Source organism: Pyrus communis, chromosome 3 (genome assembly GCF_963583255.1).
Source record: "Pyrus communis chromosome 3, drPyrComm1.1, whole genome shotgun sequence".
NCBI classification, from domain to species: Eukaryota; Viridiplantae; Streptophyta; class Magnoliopsida; order Rosales; family Rosaceae; genus Pyrus; species Pyrus communis.
Genome location: NC_084805.1, coordinates 3,056,763 through 3,071,547, shown reverse-complemented (window position 1 = coordinate 3,071,547; position 14,785 = coordinate 3,056,763). Strand labels below are relative to the sequence as shown.

Genomic DNA, 14,785 nt, shown 5'->3' with positions numbered 1-14,785 from the left:
TTTGACAATTTTCAACAGGACACTTCACCGGGTAAAGGGTAAACAAATAAGACAAAATAGGTAAAGCATATTTCAACGAAAAACTCTGCGCGTGTGTGTGTGTGTGTTTGAGAGAGAGAGAGAGAGAGAGAGAGAGAGAGTCAACAGGTCACTTCACCGGGTAAAGGGTAAACAAATAAGACAAAATAGGTAAAGCATATTTCAACCAAAAACCCTGTGTGTGTGTGTGTGTGTGTGTTTGAGGGGGAGAGAGAGAGAGGGAGAGATGGAAATAGGTGATGAAGAGTTAGGAATCGCCATAGTTGGTGGTGGAATCTGCGGCCTTGCAACTGCCCTTGCTCTTCATAGGTTTCATCTTTCGCTACCACCTAGTTCATTAGTTCATTACAAATTTATGCTTCATGTGAATGGTTTGTTTTTATATGTAGTTGTTATTTCAAAATTTTACAGAGCTATATCAGCATAGTTATTTACATGAATACATACAGATATATGTATATTTGTATGTGTGTGTGTATACACATACATACAGTCTCCTTCCTTCTGTTGAGGGATTCCTCAAATAAGCTATTTTAGGATCCTTGTAGGGCCCACCACACTTCATATTCAGTCGTCCGTCTTTTAGGTCTTCATTCAAAGATCATCTCTACAATCCAAATTATTTGACCGTTAAATTAAATGGTAGTCGTAACAATGTATATGAATATATATTGTGTATATATCATGCAGAAAGGGGTTTACAAGTGTAGTGTTGGAAAGATCAGAATCCCTACGTGCTACCGGAGGAGGTATCACTATTCGGGCAAATGGTTGGCGAGCCTTGGATGAGCTTGGTGTGGCCTCAAAGCTCAGACAAACTGCCCTACCACTTCAAGGGTACATATGTCTATATATTCGAACATTGCTCGGCTCCTTAATTTTTTTGTAAACAAGTCTAACTAATACGAAATAACTTACTCTTGTCTATAGGGCCCGTGACATATACCTTCATAATGGCAAGCAACAAAAAATATCATATGGGTAAGTGAGTATATATGACCCCCAATTAATTCAAATAATGCTAGGAAATGTTATTAGCATTCAGAAAAAAAAAAACATTTTGTATCGCATGCATATGAAAATATACAACATGAGTGTGCAAAATGAGATTGTTAGAATGTCAAAAACAACTCTCGAATAATATTTGATTCAATAATGCCAGTCATAAAATGTTTTACTCAAATTTTATCACCAAGTGATATATTAGTACTTTAATTTCGTTAGAAATAAACGTAAGTTTGAAATCGGTTAATAAATGAAATAATATTACGTCATTTGATAGAGGTGGGGAAGCACGATGCTTGAAACGGAGTGATCTGATCACAACACTAGCAGAGAGCTTGCCAGTTGGTACCATACGCCTTGGTTGCCAAGCAATCTCTGTTAAGTTGGACTCGTTAACTTCCTATCCAACTCTGCAACTCCACAACGGAAGCACCATCAAAGCCAAGGTACATCTACACTACAACTCGATCGCTTCATCTCTTCTCTCTATCGTTACAATTTTATCAGTTTTCTAATGTCGATTAATGGTGTTAATTACCAAATCAGGTTGTGATCGGATGTGATGGAACAAAATCAGTTGTTGCAGATTTCATCGGGGTAAAACCATCAAAGCCGTTCATGTTATCGGAGGTTAGAGGCTTTACAGTTTACGCAGATGGTCATAATTTTGGAAACGAGTTCGTACAAGTTAAGGGTGACAAGAACACAATTGGAAGACTTCCAGTTCATGAAAACTTGGTCTACTGGTTCGTCACTCACCAAGTCCATGGCAGACAAGGTGCATTCTTTTTCTTTTTCTTCTACAAAATTGTATCCCTTGTTATGTGAATCGTGACCACATCAAAGAAATTGTATGTGTAGCAGATCCGTCGAAGGTTTCGAAGGATCCGGAGCTCATTCGACAATTTACATTACAATCAATACTCGAAGAATTTCCTTCAGAAATGGTAGACATGATAAGAAAGAGTGAACTAGAATCAGTATCTCAAGTGCGCTTGAGATATCGTCCGCCATGGGAGATACTAGTACAAAATTTTCGAAAAGGAAGCGTGACGGTGGCTGGAGATGCCATGCATGTGATGGGGCCTTTCATCGGTCAGGGAGGCGCCGCAGGCATCGAAGACGCCATTGTTATTGCTAGAAGCTTGGCTCCCGCATTGGCCAAAAATCACTATAAAAAATGGAGTGGAAGGAATGGAATGATGGTTGAAGTGGGAGAGGCTTTCGACAAGTATGTGAAAGAGAGAAGGATGAGATTGGTGATGCTCTCTACACAAACTTATCTACTTGGTTTGCTGCAACAAGATTCAGGGTCGATGCTTAAATTTGTGTGTTTAATCTTGATGGCTACTTTATTTAGTGATGTAATTCGTCACACTCGATATGATTGTGGACGTCTTTAAAAATATGAATTCCATCCGTTGGTTAATGTCAGGCCTGGTGCCTTGAAACCAAATTTAAATTTCATTCCCGTAAATTTGATTATACTGCTTTGTCATAAACCACGGCAACATTGCAAACAAATTTGTAAATGTTCTTTTTCCTTGTTCGCGGGGCGTCGAATCATGCACCCTCAAGACTTGAAGTAACACATAAATAACTGTAAATAACAAAACAACTGGGAAGAAACCTATTGACGATACAGATGATGAAGCGATCCAAGAAGCTTTCGTAGATGAAACGATGCAAGAAGCTTTTGTAGTTTTTGAAAATACCTCAAGCAAAGTACACAGCGTTTGGAGCGAAGGATTGTCAAAAGTTAAGTGAACATACTGTTACAGACGATCAAAATCGATTGAATCGATACCATACCTTTTGTTGCTTTAGTAAAGCAAGTTGGTGCCTGCACATGTAACAAACTAGACTTATATTATCTCTCTTAGGAAGACATTATGGACCAAACCGAAGGGAACGTGTTCGCCCCATAAATTTGCCATGGTCCTTGTGGGTGGGCCGGAAATTTACTTCAATATGAGATTGGAGATTGAACGTGTGCCACTATTGGTTACTGTTAGTCGACGAGATTTGAATGATGGAAATTGCACTATTTAACTTCTAACTAAAAGATTGTGTCATTGAGTGGAAGTGACTCAACTTAAGTTCTTTACTTATGTAGAGAAAGAGAAATTGTTTAATGCTTTGTATTGAAATGACAATAACAAATTTGAAGAGAGAACTTGTATTAAAATGGAGGAATACTTGTAAAGACAACAAAGCTATAATGAATTGAAAGAGCACTTTGACTTTAATTGAAAGAAATGAAAGAGCTTGCAATGAAATGGAAAGAGTGCGGTTGTTGGTTTTCTAGAGAGAAATTTGTTTGATTGTTTTGAGTGTCCCCTCTTTCTGCCTTGGCTTCAAATATGTAGATAACAAATTATAGTGTGAACGCAAAGCCACTTGATTCAGATTCTACCTTCCTCAAATCCACCTCCTTAGGAAATGGTATTAAAAGAAGCCACTTGCTGCATTTCACCGTCCAAAACTCACTAGTATGAGAAATATCTACAAACATATATCATGTAATAATTGGTGTCACTTGATATTTGTAAGCCAAACATCTGCCATTTGATGCAAGTCTAATCTAATTTCACAATAACCCCACTAGATACCATAATTTGACTTTACTCCCAAAAAAGGGAAATTTGCTAATTTTAAACACAAACAAAACCTAAGGGGACCTCTTGTTAGTCATGAGCTCAATATTGATGAAATTGTGAAGGGAAATTAGACGGACTTGCCGAACAATTTAACAAACGTCACCACTTTTGAAATAGAACCATTTATTTGTTTTTTATTTATTTATAAATGAAGACATTACTTGATATGATAGCAAAAATCCACAAAATAAAATAGTTTTATGTACCAATCAAAGGCATTTCACAATCAACCACATATATAAATATGTGTGTGTGTGGAAAATGCAATGCAATATTAGTGGGACTCGATTGACATTTGGTAATTTTGCAACAGGACACTTGACTAAGTAAAGGTTGAACAAAGGAGACAAAATATATAAAGCATATTTCAACCAAAGACACTGAGAGAGAGAGAGAGAGAGAGAGAGAGAGAGAGAGAGAGAGAGAGAGAGAGAGAGAGGGGAGAGGAGAAAAATGGAAATAGCAGATGAAGAGTTAGAGATCGTCATAGTTGGTGGTGGAATCTGCGGCCTCGCAACTGCCCTTGCTCTCCATAGGTTTCATCTTTCACTACCAGTTACATCATTAGTTCATTACAAATTTATTCTTCATGTGAATGGTTTATTTCAAATGTAGTTGACTATCAGCATGATAAATTACATGAATACATACATACAGTCTGCTTCAGTTCAGGAATTCCTCTAATAAGCTGTTTTAGGATTATTTGTGAGGTTCACCTTATTCGTATCTAACCTTACATCTTTCAGATATTCTCTCAAAGATTATATTTACAAATAATCACTCAAATCCGAAAATATTTGACTGTCGTATTAAATAGTAATCATAATAGTAACAGTGTATATGTTATGTATATATCATGCAGAAAGGGGTTCACAAGTGTTGTGTTGGAAAGATCAGAATCCCTGCGTGCTACCGGAGGAGGTATCGTTATTCGAGCAAATGGTTGGCGAGCCTTGGATGAGCTTGGTGTGGCCTCTAAGCTCAGACAAACTGCCCAACCACTTCAAGGGTACATATGTCTATATATTCGAACATTGCTCGGGTCCTTATATTTTTTTAAACATGTCTATCTGATACAAAATAACTCACACTCTTGTCTTGTACAGAGTCCGTGAGATATACCTTAATGATGGCAAGCAACGAGAAATGGCGTATGGGTAAGTGAGTATATATGACCCACAAATTAATTCACATAATGCTAGAAAATGTTATTAGCACTCGAAAAACGACATTCTATATCCCTTGTATATGAAAATATATGGGACAAAATATACAAGAGGATATGTGGGACAAAATATACAAGAGGATATATGGGAAAAAATACACACAAGGAGTGCATGAGCTCGTTCGGAAGTGCTTTTGAAATGACTGAAATTGTTGTTGGAGAAAAAAAATTTGGGTTCCAAGAGCACTTGAAGTGCTTCCTGCAAGAATGACTAGTTATGTGCTTCCTGTGAGAAGCACTCCAAGTGTTTTGCATTTTTACTAAGGATTTGTTCCAAAAAAAACATTTTTCACCAAAAGCGTTGTTATTCATTTTAGAAACACTTCCAAAGCGAGCCCAATATTGTTAAAGTATCAATAACAGCTCTTATTCAATAATTATCTAATTCAATAATGCTAGTTATAAAATATTTTCAGTAAATTTGTTCACCGAGTGATATGTTAGTGCAGTACATGTTAGTACTTTAATTTCGTTAGAAATAAATGAAGTTGAAAATCGGTTAATAAATGAAACACTGTCATGTCAATAGAGGTTGGGAAGCACGATGCTTGAAACGGAGTGATCTGATCGCAACACTAGCAGAGAGCTTGCCAGTTGGTACCATACGCCTTGGATGCCAAGCAATATCGGTAAAGTTGGACTCCTTAACTTCCCATCCAACTCTTCAACTCCACAACGGAAGCACCATCAAAGCCAAGGTATATATATACACTACCACTCGATCGCGATCGTTTCATTTCTTCTCCGTATCGTTACAATTTAATGCTGTTAATTATCAAATCAGGTTTTGATCGGATGTGATGGAACAAAATCAGTTGTCGCAGATTTCGTCGGTGTAAAACCATCAAAGCCGTTCATGTTAGCGGGGGTTAGAGGTTTTACAGTTTACCCAGGTGGTCATAATTTTGGAAACGAGTTAGTAATGGTTAAGGGTGACAAGAAGACAATTGGAAGAATTCCAGTTCATGATAACTTGGTCTCCTGGTTCGTCACTCACCAAGTTCATGGCAGACAAGGTGCATTCTTTTTCTTTCTCTTCTACAAAATTGTATCCCTTGTTTTTCCAATCGTGACTGCATCAAAGAAATTGTACTTGTAGCAGATCCATCGGAGGTTTCGAAGGATCCAGAGCTCATTCGACAACTGACATTACAGTTAATCGAAGAATTTCCTTCAGAAATGGTAGACATGATAAGAAAGAGTGACCTAGAATCAGTATCTCACGTGCTCTTGAGATATCGTCCGCCATGGGAGATACTGGTAGAAAAATTTCGAAGGGGAAGCGTGACGGTGGCTGGAGATGCCATGCATGTAATGGGGCCCTTCCTCGGGCAGGGAGGCTCCGCAGGCATCGAAGACGCCATTGTCATTGCTAGAAGCTTGGCTCCGACATTGGCCAAAAATTACGATAGAAGATCTAGCGGAAGGAATGGAATGATGGTTGAAGTGGGAGAGGCTCTCGACAAGTATGTGAAAGAGAGAAGGATGAGACTGGTGATGCTCTCTACACAAACTTATCTACTTGGTTTGCTGCAACAAAATCCAGGGCCGATGCTTAAATTTGTGTGTTTAATCTTGATGGCTACTCTATTTACTGATGTAACTCGTCACACTCAATATGATTGTGGACGTCTTTAAAAATGTGAATTACATCAGTTGGTTGGTTATGTCAGGCCGGCGCCTTAAAACCCAATTTGAATTTCATTCCCAGTAAATTTGAGTATATTTGTCTCTCTGTCATAAACCACGGCCACATTGCCAAGCAAATTTGTATATGTTTGTTTTCCCTTTTTTACGGGGAATCGAGCCATACACCCTCCAGCCTCAATACTTGAACACTGTAACTGGGAATCGAGCCATACACCCTCCAGCCTCAATACTTGAACACTGTAACTAAGAAAACAACTATGGAGAAACCAAGTGACGATACAGATGATTAAGCGATCCAAGAAGCTTTCGTAGATGAAGCTTTTGTAGTTTTCGGATATACCTTGAGCACAGTGCACAACGCTTGGAGCAAAGGATTGTCAAAAGTGAACGAACAAATTTTAGCAAGGGAACGTAAATTTAAATGTTGTGATCCAGACAAAATTTTCCTATTCTAACTAACTTACGGACTAGGCTAAAACACAAGCTGGCCTAAGCTTTCACGAATACGATAGTGCTCCACTGCGGATCCTCTGATCTAACTCTTTAAGTGAACATACTGTTACAAACAATCAAAATGGATTGAATCAATACCATACCTTTCGTTATTCTGGCAACCAAGTTGGTGCCTGCACATGTAACAAATTCCTGCATCAAAACCGCCATTTATGACTCTGCTACGATGGCTGAATCTGATCTCGCCGAAGCATCTGTTGGAGCTTTATTACTTCTTGTTGCTGTTCCGGAGACAATGAACTCAGTTTTTCAGGTGTTAGGCTCAAAACTTGTTGTAGTAGAGCAGACTCTACTCCAGGTGGAAGCTGAGACTGAAAGATTAACCATGATATCAGATACTCAGATCAAATGGCAAATTGGCAAGCAGCATCTCTTGCCTAGTTGTTTTTCGAAAAGAAACAAAACTTTTTCTTATAATAAACATCAACCATACGTAGATGGAGACATTAACTGCATCCTATTGTAAGTTTACATCAAGATTCTGGAGCAACCATCTTTCTGAGACAAAATTCTTAAATACGAAAACAAGGAAATGAAACTACATGCACTCACATACGACCAAAGCATAAACTCTATGCATGTGTTAGATATTGTCAATAAAAAGCTACAATTCCAGAAAAGCGCAAAAAAGTAAATTGCTAAATTCCCAAGAAGACCTTCCAATCCTCACATCCGCCTCTTTATAGTAATTCAACAAATACCCTCATTCCCAACTAATTGCTGGTCCCCGTTACACCAAGCTAGCCCCATCCCCTGAACTTATTCTTAGCACCTGCATTATCAATGTGTGAAGGAAGAGACTATTACTACATTCACAAAACCCACCTTTCATATCCCCCTCACCTTCCTATTCTATCCATCGATATCCTAGGTATATCATATGGACTGATCCTAGGCGTCAGAGTGAAACTTATCCATTATTCTGCTCCATTCCACAATGGTACATGGATCATTGAAAGGCCCAAATTAATACGCTTAGGAATTCTAAAGGGCATAATTCATGACACCTAAGACATTGATCATGTAACATAGAGAGGGTCAAAGATAATGAACATAAGAATCCAAAACAATAGACCCAGAGCACGAGTGTAAATTACATTAAGTAAAGGTAAAAACAAGCTGTCAATCATGTAGTTCTTGGATGGGCGTATCAATACTAAAAAGTTGACTCTTGCATCAGTAAATCACTTCTAAATTCCTTTTAAGTCTTTATGTTACATACACTAGTTCATCAAGAACCCACAAGTAAAATCCTTTGAGATGTTGATTAATCGCTACAGATGATTTAAACCAATAGTTCATTATCTAATTGATTTTCTTTTCCAAACCTCCATCCACTAGTTAAGAGAAAATAATTGGTCACCAAACGTTATATAGAAAATCCCCTTTATCAGAGAAAATTTTGCAATGCTTAAATTACAAAAATGTGTGGAATGTCACAAAAGTTTTCCCCAATTCACTGAGAATATAAACTCCCGCATTGTTTTCTGTCTATCTAACCTTTGAATTTATAAAATCCTATGCCTTTGGTTTGCACTTGGCTTTTCTATTAAATGCTGTACAAGCAACATGATATCAGAACAAGCAGTTCATCAGGTGTCAGGCCTAATTTTGTAAAACGTGCTCCACAACACAATATAAGTGAAAATATAAATTCATGGGAGCTCATATGTGACAGGATGTTTTGAGAATATCAATTCTCACATCAGTAAAACTAAGCCTTACATTTCAATGTATAAGATTTAAGGACTCTCCACCCATTGGCAATTGGTTAATACTTTTCAGTTGGAGGCACAGGCCTTAATATAATCTTAATAAAAATTTGCCAGCAATTCATGATACCAAAAAACCAAAACATTGTCACTGAGCATCAAGACAATTTTTCTTTTTACACAAAAATTTCCAGTTTCAAGACCAAACTAGCTGTGAAAATATGAAAAATATACTGGAATAGTAATCACCAGGAAAGACATTACCTGAGAAATCTGTTTCTCAGAGTGCTGTACTTCTTCTGACTTATGAACAGGCTTCACAGGCAAAGCATGGGGCAATACGGATCCGTTGGCAAGAGGCACATTAAGACCCATTCTTGACAAAGTGCTACTACTTCCATCATCCAATTTCATTAGCTTTGAAGGGCGCTTAACTGATTCTACTGAATCGTTAACCCCTTGAAAAGATCTATCAGCATCCTTGTTGATTACCTGTGAGATTCCCAAAGACAATGAAACAAACAAAGAAAGCAAGTTAGATAACACAAACAACGAAAAAAAACTAAAAAGATAACTAAAAGCACCAAACGATGGCAGCCAGATAGTTTTTTCACACCCTAGTCATCTGAATTTTGTAAACACAGACCAGCAACCTTCATTCAGAAATTTTATTAACAGTCAACTAAAATACAACACAACAAGCATAGTGCATTATGTAAGTTTCTGTTCAGCTTAACCAATCATTCCATCCACCTATGCAACTAATCCTCTTTTTTTATCAAAGGTAGACATCAAACTCGAAGAATTATGACAAGTACTATAAATTGGCACCTGAAAGCTGGCTTCAGATAGAGGACGAGGTAAAGAAGAATGCTGTACAGTAGCAATTGGATTAACCATCCGAGTGTTATGCCCAAAGTTGGCACGTCCAACCTGACCCGGATGCTGTATCAGAGGAGGCTGCATTTTCTGGTTTGAACTAGAAGAATTCGTAAGCTGAGTTTGGGGTCGAAAGGACAAACCACTTGAAGACTGAGGGTGTATGGGAGGAAATGTTGGAACTCCAGATTGCCCCAGCAATGGGGCCTGTTGCAAAAAGTGGTGGTTTACATGTTGTGGAAGCTGCATTCGAGGCTGCATGGGTTGCTGTTGGGGTGCAGAAAACTGGCTTCTACCCAATGGATTTTGAGGTACAGCTGCAAATTGGCCTTCTTGCACATTGGGCACCAACCCAGACTGCAACTTATTAGGTGCAGGAGGGTGCAACTCAGCGGGGGTTTGAAGTGCAGGTGACTGAGCCTGCTGGGCCTTGTTGAATGGAGGCTGTGAGGTATGACCCGAAGCTTGCCTGATATTTGGCATCTGCAACTGAAGAAGGAAAGTCAATGTCTTACCGTTAATAAGTTCAACAAACACAAGTACTTAACAATATTGAAATGACAGTTCCAGGTGGAGAAACAAACCATTTGTGGGCTCACCATTCCAAGCATTATTTGTGCCTGAAAATAAAGTTAAGATATCAACACTATAACGATTAGAAAAAGAAACAGGTCACAGCACAAAAGCACAAGTGAAAAAGGTTATCGATATGTTGGCCCTTCAAAAAGGGTACAAAGAGGAAGTAGACAAAAGAAAGGGGAAAACAAAATTCTGTCGAAAGCATGTCTGAAGGACCTCGCTGAACAAGGAAACCAGAAATATACAGCTCAATCAAATCTACTCTTCCGGGAAGTTTATGGTCAGACATCAGGGAAACCTCTCAAATGAAGTTACATATTTACAAATGAATATGCATGAAAGCTATGACGAAAGGGTAGTATCAAAAAAGAAATTTACTGGTTGAAAATCGTACCACATAAACACTATTACAAAGAGTCAAAATTTACCTGGAAGAGGGCTTTTGGCAACTGTGGCCTTGCAAGCAATAGTTGACGAGCTAGCCCTTTGTTTTGTGTAGCAATTACCTATAATAAAAAAAAAATATGAGAAACACACCAAGACGGATCCAAAACAAAGAAATAAGCTTCTTCAATTGCTCACCTTGAGCTCCGACATAACTTGATTCAACTGACCCCTAGACATTTTGGCCAGATGAAGTGTCAAGGGATCATTTGGTGATGCCAATTGATTCTGCAAACCAGACTGAGCACCACCTAGAGCTCCTGCCATGGTAGTAGCTGCAGTAATAGCTATATGGAGACCAATTGGCTGATGTTGAAGAGATTCTGCATGAACAGATGGTCCCCCTCCTTGCTTTTGAGGATCTATGATGTACCCAAAAGAAAAAAGATAGCACAATTTCAGATTGCTCTTATGTCAAATAATAGCGCAGAAAAACAAGAAAAGTAAAAAAAAAGAAGAAAACTAACCAACATTAGCAGTCAGTCCTGGTCCACCACGACCCTGCAAATGGAGAGAAAAAAAAACTTTAAGCTTACAATAAAACCAAAATTTATATGCACTAACACATACTCAATCCTGGCATAACCCCCTATTCAACTGTCACTAGCATTTACATATCAAGATGATTTATCTCACTCGTTTGGTTTATTGACTGCATTTCCTAGGAAACAGCATGCAAAACATTTAAAAACAGGGGGATATGCAAACAATTTTGTAACAGATTAACCAACTGAAATGTCTGAAAAACCAAAGAAAACAGCAAAATATAAGTGTAGTCCAGCCCTTTTAGATACTATTAATTCCAAACCAATGGTCAATATTAGACAATCCAGGTCAGACTCATCATCCAAGAATTTAGCATCCACAAAATATCCTTCAAGCTTGGTCAAGCAACTTCTAATACAAGAGAGGTGACAGTAAAAGCAAATAAACTACAGTGGTGCAAATTACATTTCAAAAAAAAAATTGAAAAGCAAGAAAATAGGGATAACATTGCAGCTATAAGTCTCCTAGTCACCTGATCTCGACTTCTATCAGTGCCTTTGTCATTTTCAGCAAAATCCACTCGTAATTGCCGGCCATTGATCTCATAACCCTGAAGATTACGACGAGCACTTAGAGCAGTCTCTTCATCCTTGTACTCACAAAACCCATAACCCTTTGGTTTTCCAGTCTCTCTATCAATAACTAGTCTGAAACAAAAAAGGAAGTATAGAAAAATAAATTAAAAATATTCGGCTAGTTCCGGAAACCCAGAATTTTGGATATTTACCAGACAGTACACCTACTTCCTAACCTACAGAATATTGTAGCATCAGCTAAACGAAAATAGCTAATAGGACTTCGCTTCTAAACTCACTTCACAAACTGAAGACACTTTTAACGTACAAACATCCTAGAACATATAGCTTCACTAGCATAAGAAAAACAACTCATTTAACATCCTTTAAAATTCAACTGCCTCTAAATTTTGCAGGTAAAGATTGTATATTTTCTTCGGAAACAATTTTAAACCGGTCTCTCAGTAAACATAAAAGCAGAATTAGAATTCAAAAGGACAGGAAGAAGAGGGTTTCCGTAAAATTGTAAATTTGTGATTAAATTATATTGTTTTTTTTTTCCTTCGGAACAACGATGTATCAGTCTCTAAGTAACATATAAAGCAGAATTAGAGTTCAATTTTAGGGTTTACATAGAATTGTAAATTTGCGTGATTGGGAAGTGAGTCAACTCACTGACCTGAAAGATACAACAGGACCAACCTCCTGGCAGATTTCTACAAGCTGTTCCTCAGTGGCATCATAAGGTATATTCCCCACTGCACCACCAAAAATGAAATTCAAAAATTACCCATAAAATTTCAACCCAATTTCCGTAAAACCCTTAAAAGATTTAAGAATTGGCATTCGTACTCGATTGAACTCATTGCAATCGATTTCGAATCAAAATCGACCCCGCAAGATTTATATAATTTTTCGACGAATTTTCTGGGGAAGCAAACAGAGAATGAATGAAAGAGAAAAAGGAAAGAGTACCAAAAACGCAGCGGTGCTGAGAAGCGGCCATGAATCTCAAGAGAAGGAGAAGAAGGTGAAGCGCTGCTTCATCTTCTTCCTCCTTACCATTCTTTCTGTTCTTCGGTTTTCTTTGGAGCTCCTCTCCTCGAGACGGGATTCGCAGAGAAGGTCGAGAGAGAGGGGGGAGCGAAGTCGATAGATTTGGTGGATGAAAAACAGAAGAAGCAAGAAACTGCGGTTTCGAATGTTTTTGCCTTTTATTTACTCAGCATGCCATGTCCCATGTCTGAAATGTTTCACTTAGCATGCCGTGTCTCATGTCTCACCAAAAAATAATTAACTGTGTTATTAATGGCATGTTTACCTCTAGGAATTAAACACCGAAATTATTTTAGGGCATGTTTATTTGTGGAAGAGGAATTTGAATAAATTTAACTGATGATGTGCACAATATAGACTTTACATTTTTGCTGACATGAATTCACGTAAGCGTGACTTTTTTTTTTAACAAATGATATTATTTATACTAAGAGGAGGGGATGGGCTTAACCTTATAATGGGATGCACTAGCAATAATGTTGTTCAAACTCGCATTTTGTTAGAATCGAACCTAAGACCTCTCACTTACAAGTGAAGAGGAATAACACTAGACTGTAATACTAGTTAATACCACTAGATTATAATACTAAGTGAGACGTGAGCATGACTTAGACATACATTAATTTATTTTCTTAATTTTAAAAAATATAAAAAATAAGAACCCTAGACCATCTCCAAAGGAGATGTCAAATTTTGAACATAAAATTTAAACTTTGACAGCTTATGTGACACTTTGACATCTTTTAAAATTTTGTTCTCCAACCGATATGTCAAATTAAATTATTATTTTATTATTTTATAAAATAAATTATTAAACTAATTTAACCAAGATGTGAGGCGGGAGCAGGCTAGTGTGGAACTTCAGCAGAGGTAGAGTGGGATCGCTACCGCTGCCGCTATTGGTGCCCAAGTGCAGTGGCGATATCAGGTATGCGTCGGAAGAGAGTTTCTCGACAAGAGGCGATCAGACGTTTGTGGGGATTGTTACTATTGTTCTAGCGCTTCAATTTTTTATCCCTACAGGTATTCAATTGAAAAATGAAAACTGGGAATTGAATGCTCATAGATGTGAAATGGGTTTTTGAAAATTTTTTAACACTGGGGATTTGGGTAGTTGTTTGATCCATTTGATCACATTTTCGTCGAGGTCTTTGGTGTAATCGGTTTACCTTTCTACTAAGTAAAAATTAATAAAATACATTTAATAATTAATAAATAACTAAAAACATTTGAAGCTGTTGTCAAATTTGATAGCAACCTTTTTTGCTGCCAATCCATGTCTTCGCCACATAGGATTTGGTACTTCGGTTGGAGAATATTAGTGTAGTCTTTTTGTACTGTTATAGTTGATGTGTACATTTTGACATTTCCTTTGGAGATGCTCTAATGATAGGAGCTCATGCGTCTGACACCCCTCTAATCTCTCCCACTAGCCTCCCATCCCACACCCTCTCTTTCATTGGATCTAGATTTCAGGAGTATAGCTCAGAGATTTATAAGTTGTGAATCAAATGTGACTCGGTCAAGTTTGTAGGGGATTTCATCAGGAATTGCTGGTTGCAAATAGAGATAGTAGGAGAATGGCCTTACCCAAAGACAAGCAAGATGCTTCATTTCTTTTACTGTTCACTTTAACGAAAAATCACATTTTTACATTAAAAAGTCAATCCTGATACTATTCGTTTTACCCTTTATTTTGTTCTTATCATTAAAACTCAAAATTTTCAAGCCATTTTCATTAGTTTTCTTTTTCATTTAAGTGGCAAGACCAAAACGATGTCGTGTTGATCCAGGGTTTTTAATTTTTTTTTTTTTTTTCTTTCTTTTTTCTTTCTTTTTCTTCCTCTCGCCGCTTCTCCCTGCCCGGTTTGCTCCATGTCCCTCACCTTCACCCCAGCCACCTTCTCCTTTCTAAATCGGAGGGAGCTCCTCAGAAACTCAAGGTAAGACGATGTACTTCCA

General features: G+C 37.8%; 3 protein-coding genes across 5 annotated transcripts; 2 read left to right on the top strand and 1 right to left on the bottom strand.

Annotated features, from left to right (window-relative positions):
• Window positions 1-235: 235 nt before the first annotated feature.
• On the top strand, window positions 236-2,478 carry LOC137729744 (monooxygenase 1-like). 2 transcript variants are annotated; one of them, XM_068468763.1, is made up of 6 exons: window positions 236-348; window positions 730-876; window positions 970-1,020; window positions 1,322-1,490; window positions 1,591-1,822; window positions 1,909-2,478. In XM_068468763.1, the coding sequence occupies exons 1-6, from the start codon at window positions 266-268 to the stop codon at window positions 2,445-2,447; spliced, it is 1,221 nt and encodes a 406-aa protein (XP_068324864.1). In that variant the 5' UTR covers window positions 236-265; the 3' UTR covers window positions 2,448-2,478. The 2 variants fall into 2 exon arrangements, with proteins under 2 accessions (XP_068324864.1, XP_068324863.1); XM_068468762.1 differs by having other exon boundaries at window positions 1,906-2,478.
• A 1,516-nt stretch (window positions 2,479-3,994) lies between these two features.
• On the top strand, window positions 3,995-6,633 carry LOC137729344 (monooxygenase 1-like). The gene is made up of 6 exons (XM_068468270.1): window positions 3,995-4,240; window positions 4,567-4,713; window positions 4,811-4,861; window positions 5,459-5,627; window positions 5,714-5,945; window positions 6,032-6,633. The coding sequence occupies exons 1-6, from the start codon at window positions 4,158-4,160 to the stop codon at window positions 6,565-6,567; spliced, it is 1,218 nt and encodes a 405-aa protein (XP_068324371.1). The 5' UTR covers window positions 3,995-4,157; the 3' UTR covers window positions 6,568-6,633.
• Window positions 6,634-6,982: 349 nt separating this feature from the next.
• LOC137729342 (cleavage stimulating factor 64-like) lies at window positions 6,983-12,986 on the bottom strand. 2 transcript variants are annotated; one of them, XM_068468268.1, is made up of 10 exons: window positions 12,743-12,986; window positions 12,447-12,525; window positions 11,725-11,899; window positions 11,174-11,207; window positions 10,845-11,068; window positions 10,691-10,768; window positions 10,268-10,303; window positions 9,636-10,166; window positions 9,069-9,296; window positions 6,983-7,403 (listed from the first exon to the last, which is right to left on the bottom strand). In XM_068468268.1, exons 1-10 carry the CDS (start codon window positions 12,771-12,773, stop codon window positions 7,254-7,256), a joined length of 1,566 nt encoding a protein of 521 aa, XP_068324369.1. In that variant the 5' UTR covers window positions 12,774-12,986; the 3' UTR covers window positions 6,983-7,253. The 2 variants fall into 2 exon arrangements, with proteins under 2 accessions (XP_068324369.1, XP_068324370.1); XM_068468269.1 differs by having other exon boundaries at window positions 9,636-10,172; window positions 12,743-12,965.
• Window positions 12,987-14,785: the final 1,799 nt, after the last annotated feature.

Excerpts from the sequence above, each read along its gene's own strand:
- LOC137729744 (XM_068468762.1), top strand. The coding sequence starts at position 266 with ATGGAAATAGGTGATGAAGAGTTAGGAATCGCCATAGTTGGTGGTGGA. Across the intron at positions 349-729 it reads ACTGCCCTTGCTCTTCATAG|AAAGGGGTTTACAAGTGTAG; the intron begins GTTTCATCTTTC and ends TATATCATGCAG. Across the intron at positions 1,021-1,321 it reads CAACAAAAAATATCATATGG|AGGTGGGGAAGCACGATGCT; the intron begins GTAAGTGAGTAT and ends GTCATTTGATAG.
- LOC137729344 (XM_068468270.1), top strand. The coding sequence starts at position 4,158 with ATGGAAATAGCAGATGAAGAGTTAGAGATCGTCATAGTTGGTGGTGGA. Across the intron at positions 4,241-4,566 it reads ACTGCCCTTGCTCTCCATAG|AAAGGGGTTCACAAGTGTTG; the intron begins GTTTCATCTTTC and ends TATATCATGCAG. Across the intron at positions 4,862-5,458 it reads CAACGAGAAATGGCGTATGG|AGGTTGGGAAGCACGATGCT; the intron begins GTAAGTGAGTAT and ends TCATGTCAATAG.
- LOC137729342 (XM_068468269.1), bottom strand. The coding sequence starts at position 12,773 with ATGGCCGCTTCTCAGCACCGCTGCGTTTTTG. Across the intron at positions 11,900-12,446 it reads GGTCCTGTTGTATCTTTCAG|ACTAGTTATTGATAGAGAGA; the intron begins GTCAGTGAGTTG and ends TTTTTGTTTCAG. Across the intron at positions 10,173-10,267 it reads GAATGGTGAGCCCACAAATG|TTGCAGATGCCAAATATCAG; the intron begins GTTTGTTTCTCC and ends TTCCTTCTTCAG.